The 18,320-nt window shown below is 47.9% G+C and overlaps 1 protein-coding gene across 1 annotated transcript; it reads right to left on the bottom strand.

The window, feature by feature from the left end:
• Positions 1 to 14,594: 14,594 nt before the first annotated feature.
• On the bottom strand, positions 14,595 to 16,277 carry LOC129526352 (proline-rich protein 20E-like). Its single transcript, XM_055360305.2, has 2 exons — positions 16,226 to 16,277; positions 14,595 to 15,208 (listed from the first exon to the last, which is right to left on the bottom strand). Exons 1-2 carry the CDS (start codon positions 16,275 to 16,277, stop codon positions 14,595 to 14,597), a joined length of 666 nt encoding a protein of 221 aa, XP_055216280.1.
• Positions 16,278 to 18,320: the final 2,043 nt, after the last annotated feature.

The following is an 18,320-nucleotide window of genomic DNA, read 5'->3' as shown; positions in this document are numbered from 1 at the left end:
CTATGGCTGAAAGGTTGTTCTCAGGCAAAAATTTGCTAAAAATGGTCAAACAGGACATTAATGCTTGTAAGGCTTGCCTGAAAAATAATCCCCTCAATCGATGGCTTCTTTTCCCCCAGAACACAAAAAATGGGGGGTTACCTGGGGAAGTCTGGCAAATGGATTTCACCCATATGCCAACACAAGGGGCATCCTGTACCTCCTAGTATGGGTAGATACCTTCACTAACTGGGTAGAAGCAATCTCATGCTAGACAGAGAAAGCCTCTGAGGTGATAAAAGTACTAATTATTGAGATAATTCTTCACTTTTGACTTCCTAAGTGCTCTCATAGTGATCATAGTGATCATAGTGATAATGGCGTCTTGTTCAAGGCAGCTGTCCCCCAGGGTTTCTCAAGGGCACTAGGCATACTATACCATCTTCATTGTGCTCGGAGACCACAGTCCTCAGGGAAAGTTAAAAAAAAAAAAGAAGAAGACAAATGCTATTATCAAAAAGCACCTTAGAAAACTGTCTCAAGAGACTAATGTCTCCTGGATTACTCTTCTCCTTATAGCCCTATATGTGTTAGCAACACCCCATGAAGCTGGGTTTAAGTCCCTTTGAAATGATGTGTGGATAGCCTTTTCTCACCAGCGATTTCTTGCTAGACCAAGAAACTTCTGATTTAAACATATAATTTCTTTGGCCTGTTTCCAACACGAACTGAAACAAATGTTGGATTCTCAATCCCATGAACTTCTTCCCTCTATTCAACCCAGCAGACTTAGTACTAGTAATGACACTTCCTTCACTTTCTTTTTCTCTAGGCTAGGAATAGGAGAGACTTTACACTCTACTTCTTCCTACTCCTATGGCAGTGAAGGTCACTGGAATAAATTGTTGGATTCATTATACCTGAGTTAAGGCCTGGGGAACTGACAAAATTTGTTCCATTAACCCATGAGAGCACCTTAAGTATAGGCATGAAAAAATCAGGGACACCAAACTAAAAATTAAAAAAGATAAGTACTAATAATTAACCCTCCACAGATATCCTATGCTTACTATTCTCACCTTTGTTCTGTTCCTCATCATAAGACATCTTTGTCAAGGACCCCTTCCCAAGGTATTAAATACTCACCTAAACATCTATTTATCTCTTAAAGTTTAATTACCTGCATCCAAGATTAAATTTCTTCCACCAGAGTGAAACAGCTGTAGCCCATTTCAAACTTTAACCTCCTTGTAAAGTTCGTTTCTTCTTGCCTAGAAACCATCAAAGTTCAAGCAATCATGCAACTGGAGCCTTGAATGATTTGCTCCCTTTTTACCTGGGACCCTTAGATATGCCTCTGAGAAAGATCTAACTGCCATTTATCCCCAAACAATACCCCCTGTCAGCATGAAGCAGTAAAGAGTGGTCATCAGCCCTATCCTAACAGCAGTTATATGTACCACCTCAGAAGTGGGGGTTGATGGCAGCAGACACTCCAGATGGCCTGCCATTGCTATCATGCTGGCTGCATCAGGAAGGTGTGGCTGGGGCTGCATGCTCCATGGAGTTGGTGGGGGCTGGGAACAAGTGGAAGCCCCATCCCTCTGAGTTGGAGCAGGAGCTCCCTGAGTGCCATGGCAGCCATCCAAATTTAGCTGCAAACCTGTGCCTCCAGGTCTATGGAGTGGGCAGGAGCACTGCCCTCCTGGGCAGGACTGCAGCCACCTAAGTTGTGGCTGCAGATTCCAGGTTCCCTGTGCTCTTGGGGGGCCAGAAGCAGACAGAAGCCCCGCCTTCCCAGGCACAGCTGAAGCCACCCAAGCCATAGCTGCAGACCCAGGACTCCCACTCCATTGAGTAGGCAGGAACCCCAACCCACCCCAGGTGCAGTTGCAGCTGCCCAAACCTTGGCTTCAGACTCAGGCATTCCTGCACTCTTGGGTGCCTGGGAAGGCCCCCCTGCCCTCACAAGCTCAGAAGTGCCTCCTCCTGCTGACTGGCTTCCCCCTGCTTTCGGAGTCTACTTTGATCTCAGAGCAAAGTCAGGGCTGAGCCTGGGGGCCATGAATGGCAGCAGGAGGCAGAGAGATTCCTGGATGGAAGACAGAATGTCCCCAGTGAGGCCACACCTTCAGACCAGGGAGGGCCTGAAGGCTGGGGTCTAGGCTGCCAGTCTGATGGACCAGAGTGGGAATGTGTGGTGCATTTTCTGGGCCCACCCATGGCCACCCATGGACCAATTGGCACACACTTTCTTCTCTCTAAGGCTCATAAAATCCCCAGGCTCAGCCAGATGGTGGTACGACCAAGGACAGAGAGAAGCTACCTTCTCCAGAGCCTCCTCTCTGCTGAAGGCTGCAGACCTTTGAACAACCTGCCTGGAGAGAGGAACCACCCTTTCCAGGGCCTCCTCTCTGCTGAGAGCTGAACACTCACTGGGATGACCTACCATCAGAGAAGAGCCACCCACTCCAGACCTCCTCTCTGCTGAGACCTTAACACTCAATGTGATGGCCTGCCTACAGAGAGGATCTACTCATTGCAGATCTCCTCTGAGCTGTTCTAACACTCAGAAAAGTTCCTCTTCATCTTGCTCACCCTCCACTTATCTGTGTACCTTATTCTTCCTGCACACAGGACAAGAATTTGGGCAAAGTTGCCATCAGCTACAGAGGTTTCCAGCCAGATAAGTGACACCCAAAAGATACCATGACAAAAGGATATGTACAGTAGAATACCATTCATATAAGACCTGAAAATACTGGAGGCCCAGCACAGTGGCTCATGCCTGTAAACCCAGCACTTTGGGAGGCTGAGTTTGGTTAATCTCTTGATGTCACGAATTCGAGACCAGCCTGGCCACATGGTAAAACCCCATCTGTGCTAAAAATACAAAAATTAGCCTGGTGTGCTGGTGGGTGCCTGTAAACCCAGCTACTTGGGAAGCTGAGGAAGGAAAATCACTTGAACCCAGGAGGCAGAAGTTGCAGTGAGCCAAGAATGTGCCTTTGCACTCCAGCCTGAGTGACAGAGTGAGACTCCAACTGAAAAAAAGAAAAAAAAGAAAAGAAAAGAAAAACAGTCTGGGTGTGGGAGCTCACACCTGTAATCCTAGCACTTTGGGAGGCGAAGGTGGGCAGATCACGAGGTCAGGAGATCAAGACCATCCTGGCTAACATGGTGAAACCCTGTCTCTACTAAAAATGAAAAAGTTAGCCAGGCATGGTGGTAGATGCCTGTAGTCCCAGCTACTTGGGAGGCTGAGGCAAGAGAATGGTGTGAACCTGGGAGGCGGAGCTTGCAGTGAGCTGAGATCATACCACTGCACACCAGCCTGAGCAACAGAGTGAGACTCTGTCAAAAAAAAGAAAAGAAAAAGCAAAAAGAAAATACTGGAAATAAGACTCTACATGGTTTTGGAAACATAACAATGACATAAAACCTGCCTGAGACTGAAGCACGCAGTATAAGAGAGTTTGACTTTGCTTTTTAAAATATCTGACCTTTGAAAAATAAAAATTATACAAGAATCAGAAGACCAGCAAATAGCAAAATAGGCAAAGGACTTGAACAGACACTTTATAAAATAAATATCCGCATGGCCAAGAAACATAGGAACAGGCATTAGGCAACATCACAGGGTCAGCAGGGAAATGCAAATGTTTTGAAATACAGGGGATGTGGTGTGCAGCCTGCAATAAGCTTCCTGGTTTCTAAACTTGCCTCCCCTCCCTCAGGCTCACTTCTTTCTTCCCATGCTTGGATTCCCCTAAGATGAGGTCTCAGGGGAGGGGGTCCTATGTGGGGACACTGAAGCCTGGTCTGATCAGCTGGAGTCTGCCCTCCACCTTGCGGGTGGAGGTGGACAGTGAAACTTGAAGAGGCTGAGGCAGCTTGCAGAGGGGTCCCACAAGGAAGCCTCATGTGCTCTAAGTTACATCACTTACTGGAACCCATAGGCTGATTTGTCTGTGGTCTGAGTGCCCTCCAGGGCACCAAGGATATCCCCCATAACTCAGAAAAGAATTCCGTCTCCTCCAGGGTGGGGAGATCAGCAGCAGCCTGACTCCCAAAGGAGTCCTGCTTCCATGTAAGCACCTGGTCCTACTGAAAGGACTGTCCTGCACTGGGATCACACCAACCCAGGATCTGCTGATGCATCTACCTGCACCCACAACTGAAGTTGGTTCCACATATGGCCCAAGACAACTACTTCCACAAACACACCAGGATTTCCAAAGGAGAAGCAGGATTTCCAAAAGCGGGGAAGTAAAGGGAACCAAGTCTTGTTTAGCAAAGTGTTGGAGGGATGAGGGCAGGGGCTTAGGGGATGAGCCAGGAGAACCCCAGGAAACTTGAGGAATATTGGAAGATGGAGCAGAACTGCAGAACTTATGCACTTTTCACATGAGTTCCTACAAATTGATAAGCAGAAGATATAAAATCCAACAGAAAATTGTATAAAAATTATATATTAGAAATTAACAGAAAAAGATTATAATAGTGGCCAATAAATCCACAAAAAGATACTGAACTTTATTAGTAGGAGGAAACTCAAATTTGAAAAACAATAAGATAACATTTTTATCCAAGAGACTGGAAAAAATTATAGTGTCCCAACATTTATTGCTGGGTATATACTCAAAGGGATATAAATCAATTATAAAGACACATGCATGGGTATGTTCATTGCAGCACTATTCACAATGGCAAAGACATGGAATCAACTGAAATACCCATCAATGTATACAGCATGAAATACTACACAGACATGACAAAAATAAGATCACATCCTTTGCAAGAACACAGATGGAGCTGGAGGCCATTATCCTTAACAAACTAACACGGAAACAGAAAACCAGTTACCACAATGCTGTCACTTATAAGTGGGAGCTAAACGGTGAACACACATGGACACATACAGGGGAACAACACATGCTGGATCCTAATTTAACATAAAAGATAAGTTAATGTAACTTAACTGTTAAATTAAGAGTAAATAAATAAAATAAAATATGGCCATACCAATTGGTGTAGGAATCTCACTTTGAGAATTTGTTTCATAAAGATTTTTATAAAAAGGCCGGGTGCAGTGGTTCACACCTATAATCCCAGCACTTCAGGAGGCCAAGGTGGGCAGATGGCTTGAGCTCATGAGTTCAAGACCAGCCTTCACAACATGATGAAACCCCAGTTGGCTGGGTGTGTTGACTCATGCCTGTAATTCCAGCACTTTAGGAGGACAAGGTGGGCAGATAACTTGAGATCAGGAGTTTGAGACCAGTCTGGCCAACATGGTGAAACTCCATCTCTACTAAAAATACAAAATTAGCCAGGCGTGGTGGCACAGGACTGTGGTCCCAGCTACTTGGGAGACTGAGGCATGAGAATCGCTTCAACCAGGGGAGGAGAGTTTTCAGTGAGCTGAAGCCACCGCACTCCAGCCTGGGTGAAAGAGTGAGACTCTGTTTCAAAATAAATACTTACATACATACATACATACATACATACATACATACATACATACACCAAGAGAAATTACCAAGGGGTCTTTGTGCCTGCCTGTAGTCCCAGCTACTTAGCAGGCCGATGTGGGAGGATCACCTGAGCTCAGGCAGTACAGGCTGCAGTGAGCTATGATTCCACCACTGCACTCCAGCCTGGATGACTGAATGAGACCCTGTCTTACTATATGTACAAATGTTTAATTAAGCATTTTGGTGGTAGAAACATCCTGGAAGCACACTATCAGCAGACCATCACTTGCACAACTTAAAGCCTGTGCATCTTTCAGACAGATATACAGCAAGAAGATAGTGGCACATGTGTGTAGGATGATTGAGAGGGTGCTTTCTGGCTTATGGATGACAGATCCCTATGGCAAGCCAAGAAGCAGCTATCACTGCACAGTGCCCATTTTGACCCATGCCATGTTTCAATACGAAGTCGCCTGTGCCTAGTATGGAGAGGAATGGGCTCCACAGAGGTGCTGGTCCTGACCACTCCTGCGTTACCTGCCTGGACCCTATAGTCACTTCAGCATGACCCCTGGCAGATGGCATGCCAGGTGTTTGTAAAGTCAAGCCACAAACGATGCTCTCAATATTTACGTTTGTTTGTATAGACTTGTGTGATTACGGGGAAAGATGCAATATGAAAGGAGAACAGAGACAGCAGATATTATTTTTCTACCTTTTTTCTGGTTTAAGTAAACACATTTTATATTTGCAATTTGTGATATTTTAGCAAAAGAACCGTAGCATAAAATAAGTCTTAACAGAAGGGTTTATTTCAAAGGATTGAATACAAACAAAAAATCCTTTGATGTAAAATGTTATCTTTATTATATTTGGACATTTACAAATGAGTGAAAATCAGCGAATAAAAGCCTACTTAATAAAATACAAAATAAAATACAAAATACAAAAATTCATAGTACAACTTTTATCAAACTCTGAAAAGATAGGAACTACCTCAACTTAAACATCTATGAGAAACTTACAGCAAACATCTTCGTCAATGGTGAAACATTTAAAATATTCCCATTAAAGCCAGGAGGAAGCCAAGGACGCTGCCATCAAATTACTGATTCCTTATTCAGGAGTTTCAGTGAGTCATGCACTCTCCTTGTTTCTGTTAAACCCCCCACACCTTTTGTTTGATTCAACAAATGTTCTTTCATCCCCTTTTTCTTCAGTATGTTTGAAATTTTACATTCTATTCCAATTCATTTAGCGGTTCCCAAAGGGTACCTACATTGAGACTTAAAAATGTGTCAGAGTCTAGAGTTTCATTGCTCTTCTATTCAGCCACTATATCATCTCCAGGCACTAGACAAGAACTTTAGTAACATCTAGCTCCTTCTGAATTTTCCCATTCCCCACATGTCTATGTAAAAGTTTTCTGGAATTTTAATTCTAGGCCACACATCTTTCCCCCAGAATCATACTTCTCTAGACTTAAGAATACAGTTTACTATTTTCCTTCCTTACTGACACTTGTTGCATCCCACTTCTTCCAGGTTGTCTGGTTTGGCTTTTTCCTGGCTGAAAAACGTGACATGTACTTTCACTGTACATAAGAGTTCCATTCCAATCACCTTGTACAGAAAGGGGGTTTAGCAGCTTGCACATTATAAGCTGTGTACTCTAATTTCAGGAGAAGCTCAGGCTTCAGGTCCAGTCTGAGTAGGATTCTGCCTTTTCCTTCTTTTTCTATATGCCATTCCTCCCTTCATGTGGCCGTGCCCTTGAGCTGAAACAGCCTGCCTCCTTCTCTCCCCAACAATTTCTTTGATTGCTCGTAGAACACTAGATTCAGAGTGATTTCCCTCTTGAAGCTCTGAGGATATCGCACCATCGCTTTCCGTAGTCATCCATGCTGTCAGGCAAAGTCTAATGTCACCTTAATTCTGATTTCCTTGTAGGGCTCAGCTCCAGGTAGCTTTTGGAATATTCTCTTCACCATACTTCATACTCTCAATGGGTGTTATTATTGTTTCCTCCTCAGGATTCATAGATTTCTTCCACTGGGAGAAATCATTAGCCATGATTTCCTTGTATTTTGCTGTCATACACAGGTTCTGGCTCTCTCAGGAGAGCTCCATGTTAGACGACCTCCGGTCCTCAAGATGACTGTTCCGTCACACTGTCCATCTCTCTCTTGCCAAAGCCCCTAGTTTTTACTGATTTGCTCCTCAGTCTTATCTATTCTGTGACTCATAACATCAACATAACTTTGGATTCAAACAATCTCGTTTTTTATCCCGAGTACCTCTAATTCACTTTTAATATAAGCACAAGAAGATTGCGGAGCTGCTGGGTTATTTAAAAAAGCATTGAGGAACTCCGAGTATGTGTAACTTTGTGAGAAGGTACAAAGCAGAGACAAGAGGGGCATTGGAAGCAGATGGACTACTGTCAGCATCCTGGGAGGAGGGTGTGGATACTCCATTCTGACTACACAAGGTGAGGGCTCCGGTTGGGTTGGGAGGGCAGGAGTGGAGCAGAACTGGGGCTGGGGGGAACGTCCAGGTGGAAGAAAGGGAGGCTGGGAACAACGTGGGTGGCAGACAGTGGTCAATATGCAATGTGGGTGAGGAACACTGGGACCCCTTGCACATAGGTGCCGTGGGGGGTTTGAATGACTTGTAAAACAGCTGAGTCACCCAGAGCCCTAAACCCGATGCAGGGATAGAGGGTCAACACGGGTTGCCAGGCAACAGCCTGAGGCCCAGGAGCAGTGGGCGGCTCCTGAAACCCCAGCTCATGTTGCGCCACGTCGGGGCCAGGGCCTCCCTGCACAGTTCCAGGCAGAGGACCTGTTTCAGAAAGAGAGAAGGCTGCGGTCTCCGTGATTTCCGGTTCCCCCTGGTGGCCTGGCTCTCCATGGTGGTCCAGTTGGATGTGCACGTCCGGTCCCGTCAAGCGTTCTGCCCCCTGTCTCTGGCCAGCGTCCCCGCGGGGCCCAGCCCTTCTGCCACGGCCTCGCCCTGGCCGCCGGCTTCCTCCCCGGCGCCGGCCTCTCTCTGCAGGACGGGGTGACTCTGTGCGAGCCGGGGTCTGCCATCTGAAGGGTGTCACGTAAGCGATGGGTTTTGCGGGTTGGGCTGGCTGTGCGGGCCCATCTGCTTCGACGGGGTCTTCAGGGTCCGCAACAAAGCAGCCTGGCTCTGGAGGAGGCCCACCTGAGGCTAAAAGAGAAGCAGAGCGTGAGCAGAGAGAGATAGAAGGAATTTTACCCATCAAGCAGTTATAGGATACTTTTAAAAATAAATACTCAGAGGAAAGAGGGATTTTGGAAGTTAAAATTGTGAGAGAAGAAACAAAACTCTCCATGGAAATTGGAGAAGGAAGTTGAGAAGATCTCCCACAGAACAAAGCAAAAATCTAAAGTGATGGAAAGAAGGATGAGATATAAGAGAATTAGAGGTATGTTGTCACTGAGACATTTCACCATAAAATTTCAGAGTGCTGAGGGAAAAGAGAAGATTCTAAAAGATTCTAGAGAGCGGGAGACAGAGAAAGGAAAAGTCACATGGAAAGGGCTAGGATTCCACATGTCTCACAAATCAGACATCTCAAAAGCAGCAGTTGAGTCTAGAACGTAAGAGAAAATGTCTTCGAAATTTCAAGGGAAATGAATTTCCCACCTAAAATTTCGTGTCCAACCAAAGTTACACTAAAGAATCTGGGAGGGTAGAAGGAAGATGTTTCAGACAAGCAAGATGTTAAAGAATTTCCTTTCAGTGGATGCTTTGTTGTTATGCGTCTGTCAAACTAGACAAGATTAAAAGATTTAGGACACTCAGTGTATGAAGGGAAATGTTTTGGAGAACAATGTGGCAACAGCCGTAAAATTCCAACTCCTCCGGGAAAGAACAAGGTGGAAGTACTGGTTTATTATAGATCAAGATGTAGCGTGAGGACTCGCTCTGCTACGGAGAAACAGTAATACAAACTAAACAGAACAAAACAGCGACAACAACAGCAAATCTCAGATTTGGGAAATGGGATTACAGTTGGAAAGAGGGAAAGGAATTTCCCAGATGATGTGGAACCTGGGAGCTGACTTACAACAAGCAGCCCAGGTTGAGGCAGGCTATGAGAAGGTGAAACAGAGAATGCTTGATTGAGTTTGAATTCAAACAATTGGGGAAGAATTGAGGAACAAGCGAAATTAAAAAGAGAGTGGCAGGCGTTTGATGTACCTTGATTAGGGGCCGTGGAGCGAAGTCGCTTCGAAGGCCTTGGCTCCTCCATGAGCAATCTGCGGGAGGGGCTGGGGAGAAAAACAAGGGAGAAAGAACGGATTTAGGAAGACAGAGGTGACAAGGCAGGGGGATGGCCGTGGCCTTTCTGGGGGAATGAGGATTCTGTCCCCAACTGCACCCACCCAAGATCTATCCACCCCTCCGGGACTCCCAGACACACACCTGATCTTCCTACAGCTGGCTCCGGAGATCTGAAAATTAAGAGACTCTTCGACGAAGAGAGGCCCGAGGAGTTGGAGGTGTCCACAGGTTCACCTCACCGCTGTAGCTCTGAGGTAGTCCAGCCGCAGCCAGGGAGTCTGGAGGGAGCACGCAGCAGGTTCTGGCTCCGAGCCCAGCAGAAAGCCGACTGCTGGAGGCCGAGCGCGGTCCCTCTTATATGGCAGCAAGGCAGTCGCGTAAGGGACAGGCGTCGTCAGAGGGGGGCCGGCTGGGGTGGGCCTGGCTGGGCTTGCGAGGCGCATTGGGCCAGTCCCCTGCCAGTCAAATGGGGCCCTTCTGAGATGCCGCCATTTCTAGACGTCAATGGTGGATTGATTAATCTAATCATTGAGGAAGAAAATGCATAATGAGCTTTGGGTGTCAGCACAGTGAGGTGCGGTGCCCTGAAAGCGGCTGACAGGAAGATGTGATTAGCTTAGATCTGAGCATGGTCAAGGAAAGCATCCAAAGGGGGGATATCTGGGCTGAAATCTGGAACATAAAATTTGAAATTAGTCAACCTGCACCGGGCTGGGAGAGGCAGGGAGAGAGGAAGGGGAGTGAAGAAAGTGTGCTGAGGCCCGGACTGGAAGGGAGCCCGGCACATTCTGGGAATGGAAGGGAGGCCAAGTCCGGGCGCAGAGGTGGTGCGAGGTGGAGGCAGGGTCCGCGCAGGAGCTGGTCTTGTTCCAAGGCAGCGGAAAACCATGGAACGGTGTCCGGCAGTGGGTTAACATTTCAGAAACGACCAGCCTGGCTGTGAAGGAGCGCCAACCCAGGGTCCGCAGAATAAGTCAGGAGAGGCAAGAAGGCTATTGCAGCCCTCGGGGTTGGGCGCAGGGTGCTGTTAGACTGAGACTGAGGGAGGTAGAGGAGGAGAAAGTTCCCTGGTGGGAGAGAAATTTCCAAGAGAAAGCGAGACCCAGTGTGGACAGCCCTTGAGGAAGAGACTGCGGCCTTGGTAGCCCGCCCGTTCGTTCAGGCAGAGGTGGACCGAGAACCTGCTCTGAGTGGGAAGTGGCGGAGCTTGGCTTGCGCACATCTGGTTGAAGGAGCTTTTGAACTGCCAGGTGAGGATGTCAAGTGGCCTTTTGTAAAAAGAGTGGAGCTCAGCGCGATGGCGATGGGGCTGGAGATGCGTGTGAGACCCACACCACTGGCTTTTATTGCTGTGGGAGCACACACGGGTGGAGGAAGACAGCAGGAAACACAGCAGGACACTGGAGGGGATCCCACAGTGGGTTATTTGGTCGGTTTGCATCCTCGTTTTTTTACAGAGACGGGTTCTCGCTCTGTAGCCCAGGCTGGAGTGCAGTGGTGCCATCTCGGCTCGCTGCGGCTACTTGGGGGGCTGAGATAGGAGAATCAGTTCAAGTGATTCTGCTGTCTCAGCCTCCGGAGTAGCTGGACTACAGGTGAGCACCACCACATCGGGATAATTTTGGGATTTTTTGGAGAGGCGAGGTTTCGCTATGTGCCCAGGCTTGTTTGGAAGTCCTCAGCTCAAGCCATCCTTCCCGCTCAACCTCCCGAGTAGCTGGGACCCCAGGCGCAAGCCACCGTGCCGGGCCAAATATTTTTTGGGTTTGTATTTTTTGTTGAAGTGAGGTTGTGCTATGTTTTCGCCTCACATACCTTTTCTGTCCCAAGACCCCATCCAGGGTACCACCGTACAATTCGTCACGGTTCCCCTTGGCTGCGACGGTTTCTCACACTTGCCTTGTTTTTGATGACCTTGACACTTTGCATACTGATCAGATGTATTGTGGGATGTCCTCTCCTGAAGTTCGTGTGATGTATTCCTTATGATCTGACTGGAATTATACGTTTTTATACGGAAGATTGCAGCGGGAAAGTGCCACTCCCATCCCATCCTGTCTAGAGTACACACCATCAAGCCGGCTTATCACTGCTGCTATTAGTCCTGGTCACCTGGCTGGGGCAGTGTTGATTACGTTTCTCCACCATAAAGTGATTTTCCCACCTCTTTCTCTACTGTACTGTTTGGAAGTCGCTACCTGTAGCCTATACTTAAATAAAAGGGAAGTTATGCTTTATCTCCTTGCAGGGGAATAGCTACCTAAACTCTGCGGAGTTCTCCTGTGTGGAGGATTTTCCCATTCTCCCCACATGTTTGTTTATTTAATCACTTATTTATATCAGTATGGACTTATGGACACCTATTGTATACTTTGGTTTACACTCCAATACTTCAGGGGATGAATTATTCAATAATTGAACTGATTATTTTGTCAAATATTTTACTTAACTATTTAATTAGTAATTATTTAGTTAATTACTTTGTTACACAATGTTTCCAGCTTTGGCCACCGGGAGCTCCTTTAGTTGGCTTCCATGTCCCTTTGTCAACCTCCCATCGCTGTGGCTTTTGGTTTTGTTTGGTTTTGGGCGGCTCCTTTCTCCCTGGCACCACAGGATGCTCCACGCTTATTTGCGTATTCTCATCCTTATTGGGATTGCGTGTGCTCACTGACCAAACCCATAGATTCTTCTGTGAAGTTTCTCTTCCAAACTTTGATCTTTCTTACTGGGATGACTTTTCTCTCTCTTTTTTCCATTATGAGACAAAGTTTTGCTCTTGTCACCCAGGCTGGAGGGCAATAGCATGATCTCGGATCACTGCAATGGCTCAATCTGGGCTCACTGCAACCTCCGCCTCCTGGGTTCAAAGGATTCTCCCGCCTCAGCCTCCTGAGCAGCTGGGACTACAGCGGCCCACCACCATGCCTGGCTAATTTTTCCCTTTTTATTAGGGCGAGACATGAGAATCGCTTCACTCCCGGGAATGGAGTTCTCAGTGAGCCGAAGCCACCGCGCTCCAGCCTGGGTGAAAGAGTGAGACTCTGTTTCAAAATGAATAAATACACGAATGAATCAACAAACCAGGAGGAATTACCAAGGGGTCTCGGTGCCTGCCTGCAGTCTGAGCTACTTGGCAACCTGATGTTGGAGGGTCACCTGAGCTGAGGAGGTGCAGGCTGCAGTGAGCTGTGATTGCACCACTGCACTCCAGCCTGGATGACTGAATGAGACCCTGTCTTACTCCACGTACAAACGTTTAATGAAGCATTCTGGTGGTAGAAATATCCTGGAAGTAGCGTATCAGCAGACCCTCCCCCGCGTAATGTAAAACCTGTGCATCTTTCCAGACAGATGTACAGCAAGGAGATAGTGGCACATGTGTGTAGGATGACTGCAAGGGGGCTTTCTGGCTTATGGACGACAGACCCCAATGGCAAGCCAAGAAGCAGCTCCCACTGCACAGTGCTCATTGTGATCCATGCCATGCTTCAATACGAAGTCACCTGTTCCTAGTTTGGAGACGCACGGACCCCACAGAGGCTCTGGTCCTGACCACACCTGTGTTGCCTGCCTGGACCTTATAGTCACTTCAGCGGGACCCCGGCACATGGCACGCCAGGTGTTTGTGAAAGCGAGCCACAAACGATGCTCTTAATGTATGCGTTTGTTGGTGTAGACTTGTGTGACTATGGGGAAAGATGCGATGTGAATGGAGAACAGAGACTGGAGACCTTTCTCTACCTTCCTTTCTGCTTTTAGTAAACACATTTTATATTTGCGATTTGTGAAATTTTAGTAAAAGAGCTGTTCTATAAAATAAGTCTGAAGAGAAAGGTTTATTTAGAAGGATTGAAAACACGAGAGAAAAATCTTTGATGTAAAAAGTTGTCTGTATTTTATTTGGACGTTTACAAAGGAGTGAAAACCAGCCAATAAGAGCCCACTTAATATAATACAAAATACAACAGTTCGTAACGCAACATTTATCAAACTCTGAAAAGATGGGAACTAACTCAACTTAAACATCTATGAGAAAGTTACAGCAAACGACTTGGTTAATGGTGAAACATTTAAAATATTCCCATTAAAGCCAGGAGGAAGCCAAGGACACTGCCGTCAAATTACTGATTCCTCATTTAGCGGTTCCAGTGAGTCACGCACTCTCCTTGTTTCCGTTAACCCCCCCACCCACCCCAACACCTTTTGTCTGATTCATCAAATGTCCTTTGATCCCCTTTGTCCTCAATCGGTTTGAAATTTTACCTTCTATTCCAATTCACTTAGTGGTTCCCAAAGGGTACCTACATTGAGACTTAAAAATGTGTCAGTCTAGAGTTTTATTGCTCTTATATTCAGCCACTCTATCGTCTCCAGGCACTAGACAAGAACTTTAGTAACTTCTAGCTCCTTCTGAATTTTCGCATGCCGCACATGTCTATATGAGTGTCTTCTGGAGTTTTCATTCTAGGTCATCAATCCTTTTTCCAGAATCGTACTTCTCTGGACTTAAGAATACAGTTTCCTAATTTCCATGCTTCCTGATCGTTGCTGCATCCCACTTCTTCCAGGTTGTCTGGGTTGGCTTTTTCTTGGCTGAAAAACGTGACGTGTACTTTCACTGTACATGACAGCTCCATTCCAATCGCCTTGTACAGAAAGGGGGTTTAGCAGCTTGCATATTGTAAGTTGTGTACTCTAAGTTCAGGGGAAGCTCAGGCTTCAGGTCCAGTCGGGGGAGGAGTGGAGCAGAACTGGGGCTGGGGGGAACGTCCAGGTGGAAGAAAGGGAGGCTGGGAACAACGTGGGTGGCAGACAGTGGTCAATATGCAATGTGGGTGAGGAACACTGGGACCCCTTGCACATAGGTGCCGTGGGGGGTTTGAATGACTTGTAAAACAGCTGAGTCACCCAGAGCCCTAAACCCGATGCAGGGATAGAGGGTCAACACGGGTTGCCAGGCAACAGCCTGAGGCCCAGGAGCAGTGGGCGGCTCCTGAAACCCCAGCTCAGGTTGCGCCACGTCGGGGCCAGGGCCTCCCTGCACAGTTCCAGGCAGAGGACCAGTTTCAGAAAGAGAGAAGGCTGCGGTCTCCGTGATTTCCGGTTCCCCCTGGTGGCCTGGCTCTCCATGGTGGTCCAGTTGGATGTGCACGTCCGGTCCCGTCAAGCGTTCTGCCCCCTGTCTCTGGCCAGCGTCCCCGCGGGGCCCAGCCCTTCTGCCACGGCCTCGCCCTGGCCGCCGGCTTCCTCCCCGGCGCCGGCCTCTCTCTGCAGGACGGGGTGACTCTGTGCGAGCCGGGGTCTGCCATCTGAAGGGTGTCACGTAAGCGACGGGTTTTGCGGGTTGGGCTGGCTGTGCGGGCCCATCTGCTTCCACGGAGTCTTCAGGGTCCGCAACACAGCAGCCTGGCTCTGGAGGAGGCCCACCTGAGGCTAAAAGAGAAGCAGAGCGTGAGCAGAGAGAGATAGAAGGAATTTTACCCATCAAGCAGTTATAGGATACTTTTAAAAATAAATACTCAGAGAAAAGAGGGATTTTGGAAGTTAAAATTGTGAGAGAAGAAACAAAACTCTCCATGGAAATTGGAGAAGGAAGTTGAGAAGATCTCCCACAGAACAAAGCAAAAATCTAAAGTGACGGAAAGAAGGATGAGATATAAGAGAATTAGAGGTATGTTGTCACTGAGACATTTCACCATAAAATTTCAGAGTGCTGAGGGAAAAGAGAAGATTCTAAAAGATTCTAGAGAGAGGGAGACAGAGAAAGGAAAAGTCACATGGAAAGGGCTAGGATTCCACATGTCTCACAAATCAGACATCTCAAAAGCAGCAGTTGAGTCTAGAACGTAAGAGAAAATGTCTTCGAAATTTCAAGGGAAATGAATTTCCCACCTAAAATTTCGTGTCCAACCAAAGTTACACTAAAGAATCTGGGAGGGTAGAAGGAAGATGTTTCAGACAAGCAAGATGTTAAAGAATTTCCTTTCAGTGGATGCTTTGTTGTTATGCGTCTGTCAAACTAGACAAGATTAAAAGATTTAGGACACTCAGTGTATGAAGGGAAATGTTTTGGAGAACAATGTGGCAACAGCCGTAAAATTCCAACTCCTCCGGGAAAGAACAAGGTGGAAGTACTGGTTTATTATAGATCAAGATGTAGCGTGAGGACTCGCTCTGCTACGGAGAAACAGTAATACAAACTAAACAGAACAAAACAGCGACAACAACAGCAAATCTCAGATTTGGGAAATGGGATTACAGTTGGAAAGAGGGAAAGGAATTTCCCAGATGATGTGGAACCTGGGAGCTGACTTACAACAAGCAGCCCAGGTTGAGGCAGGCTATGAGAAGGTGAAACAGAGAATGCTTGATTGAGTTTGAATTCAAACAATTGGGGAAGAATTGGGGAACAAGCGAAATTAAAAAGAGAGTGGCAGGCGTTTGATGTACCTTGATTAGGGGCCGTGGAGCGAAGTCGCTTCGAAGGCCTTGGCTCCTCCATGAGCAATCTGCGGGAGGGGCTGGGGAGAAAAACAAGGGAGAAAGAACGGATTTAGGAAGACAGAGGTGACAAGGCAGGGGGATGGCCGTGGCCTTTCTGGGGGAATGAGGATTCTGTCCCCAACTGCACCCACCCAAGATCTATCCACCCCTCCGGGACTCCCAGACACACACCTGATCTTCCTACAGCTGGCTCCGGAGATCTGAAAATTAAGAGACTCTTCGACGAAGAGAGGCCCGAGGAGTTGGAGGTGTCCACAGGTTCACCTCACCGCTGTAGCTCTGAGGTAGTCCAGCCGCAGCCAGGGAGTCTGGAGGGAGCACGCAGCAGGTTCTGGCTCCGAGCCCAGCAGAAAGCCGACTGCTGGAGGCCGAGCGCGGTCCCTCTTATATGGCAGCAAGGCAGTCGCGTAAGGGACAGGCGTCGTCAGAGGGGGGCCGGCTGGGGTGGGCCTGGCTGGGCTTGCGAGGCGCATTGGGCCAGTCCCCTGCCAGTCAAATGGGGCCCTTCTGAGATGCCGCCATTTCTAGACGTCAATGGTGGATTGATTAATCTAATCATTGAGGAAGAAAATGCATAATGAGCTTTGGGTGTCAGCACAGTGAGGTGCGGTGCCCTGAAAGCGGCTGACAGGAAGATGTGATTAGCTTAGATCTGAGCATGGTCAAGGAAAGCATCCAAAGGGGGGATATCTGGGCTGAAATCTGGAACATAAAATTTGAAATTAGTCAACCTGCACCGGGCTGGGAGAGGCAGGGAGAGAGGAAGGGGAGTGAAGAAAGTGTGCTGAGGCCCGGACTGGAAGGGAGCCCGGCACATTCTGGGAATGGACGGGAGGCCAAGTCCGGGCGCAGAGGTGGTGCGAGGTGGAGGCAGGGTCCGCGCAGGAGCTGGTCTTGTTCCAAGGCAGCGGAAAACCGTGGAACGGTGTCGGGCAGTGGGTTAACATTTCAGAAACGACCAGCCTGGCTGTGAAGGAGCGCCAACCCAGGGTCCGCAGAATAAGTCAGGAGAGGCAAGAAGGCTATTGCAGCCCTCGGGGTTGGGCGCAGGGTGCTGTTAGACTGAGACCGAGGGAGGTAGAGGAGGAGAAAGTTCCCTGGTGGGAGAGAAATTTCCAAGAGAAAGCGAGACCCAGTGTGGACAGCCCTTGAGGAAGAGACTGCGGCCTTGGTAGCCCGCCCGTTCGTTCAGGCGGAGGTGGACCGAGAACCTGCTCTGAGTGGGAAGTGGAGGAGCTTGGCTTGTGCACATCTGGTTGAAGGAGCTTTTGAACTGCCAGGGGAGGATGTCAAGTGGCCTTTTGTAAAAAGAGTGGAGCTCAGCGCGATGGCGATGGGGCTGGAGATGCGTGTGAGACCCACACCACTGGCTTTTATTGCTGTGGGTGCACACACGGGTGGAGGAAGACAGCAGGAAACACAGCAGGACACTGGAGGGGATCCCACAGTGGGTTATTTGGTCGGTTTGCATCCTCGTTTTTTTACAGAGACGGGTTCTCGCTCTGTAGCCCAGGCTGGAGTGCAGTGGTGCCATCTCGGCTCGCTGCGGCTACTTGGGGGTCTGAGATAGGAGAATCAGTTCAAGTGATTCTGCTGTCTCAGCCTCCGGAGTAGCTGGACTACAGGTGAGCACCACCACATCGGGATAATTTTGGGATTTTTTGGAGAGGCGAGGTTTCGCTATGTGCCCAGGCTTGTTTGGAAGTCCTCAGCTCAAGCCATCCTTCCCGCTCAACCTCCCGAGTAGCTGGGACCCCAGGCGCAAGCCACCGTGCCGTTCCAATTATTTTTTGGGTTTGTATTTTTTGTTGAAGTGAGGTTTTGCTATGTTTTCGCCTCACATACCTTTTGTGTCCCAAGACCCCATCCAGGGTACCACCGTACAATTCGTCACGGTTCCCCTTGGCTGCGACGGTTTCTCACACTTGCCTTGTTTTTGATGACCTTGACACTTTGCATACTGATCAGATGTATTGTGGGATGTCCTCTCCTGAAGTTCGTGTGATGTATTCCTTATGATCTGACTGGAATTATACGTTTT

Source organism: Gorilla gorilla, chromosome 14 (genome assembly GCF_029281585.2).
Source record: "Gorilla gorilla gorilla isolate KB3781 chromosome 14, NHGRI_mGorGor1-v2.1_pri, whole genome shotgun sequence".
Taxonomy (NCBI): domain Eukaryota; kingdom Metazoa; phylum Chordata; class Mammalia; order Primates; family Hominidae; genus Gorilla; species Gorilla gorilla.
The sequence above is the reverse complement of the archived record's forward strand: the minus strand, read 5'-3'. Positions and strand labels throughout refer to the sequence as shown.

Bases quoted from the DNA above. Each gene is read 5' to 3' on its own strand.
- LOC129526352 (XM_055360305.2), bottom strand. From the start codon at position 16,277: ATGGAGGAGCCAAGGCCTTCGAAGCGACTTCGCTCCACGGCCCCTAAT. The intron at 15,209-16,225 runs GTACATCAAACG...CTTCTCTTTTAG, and splicing joins CTCCACGGCCCCTAATCAAG to CCTCAGGTGGGCCTCCTCCA.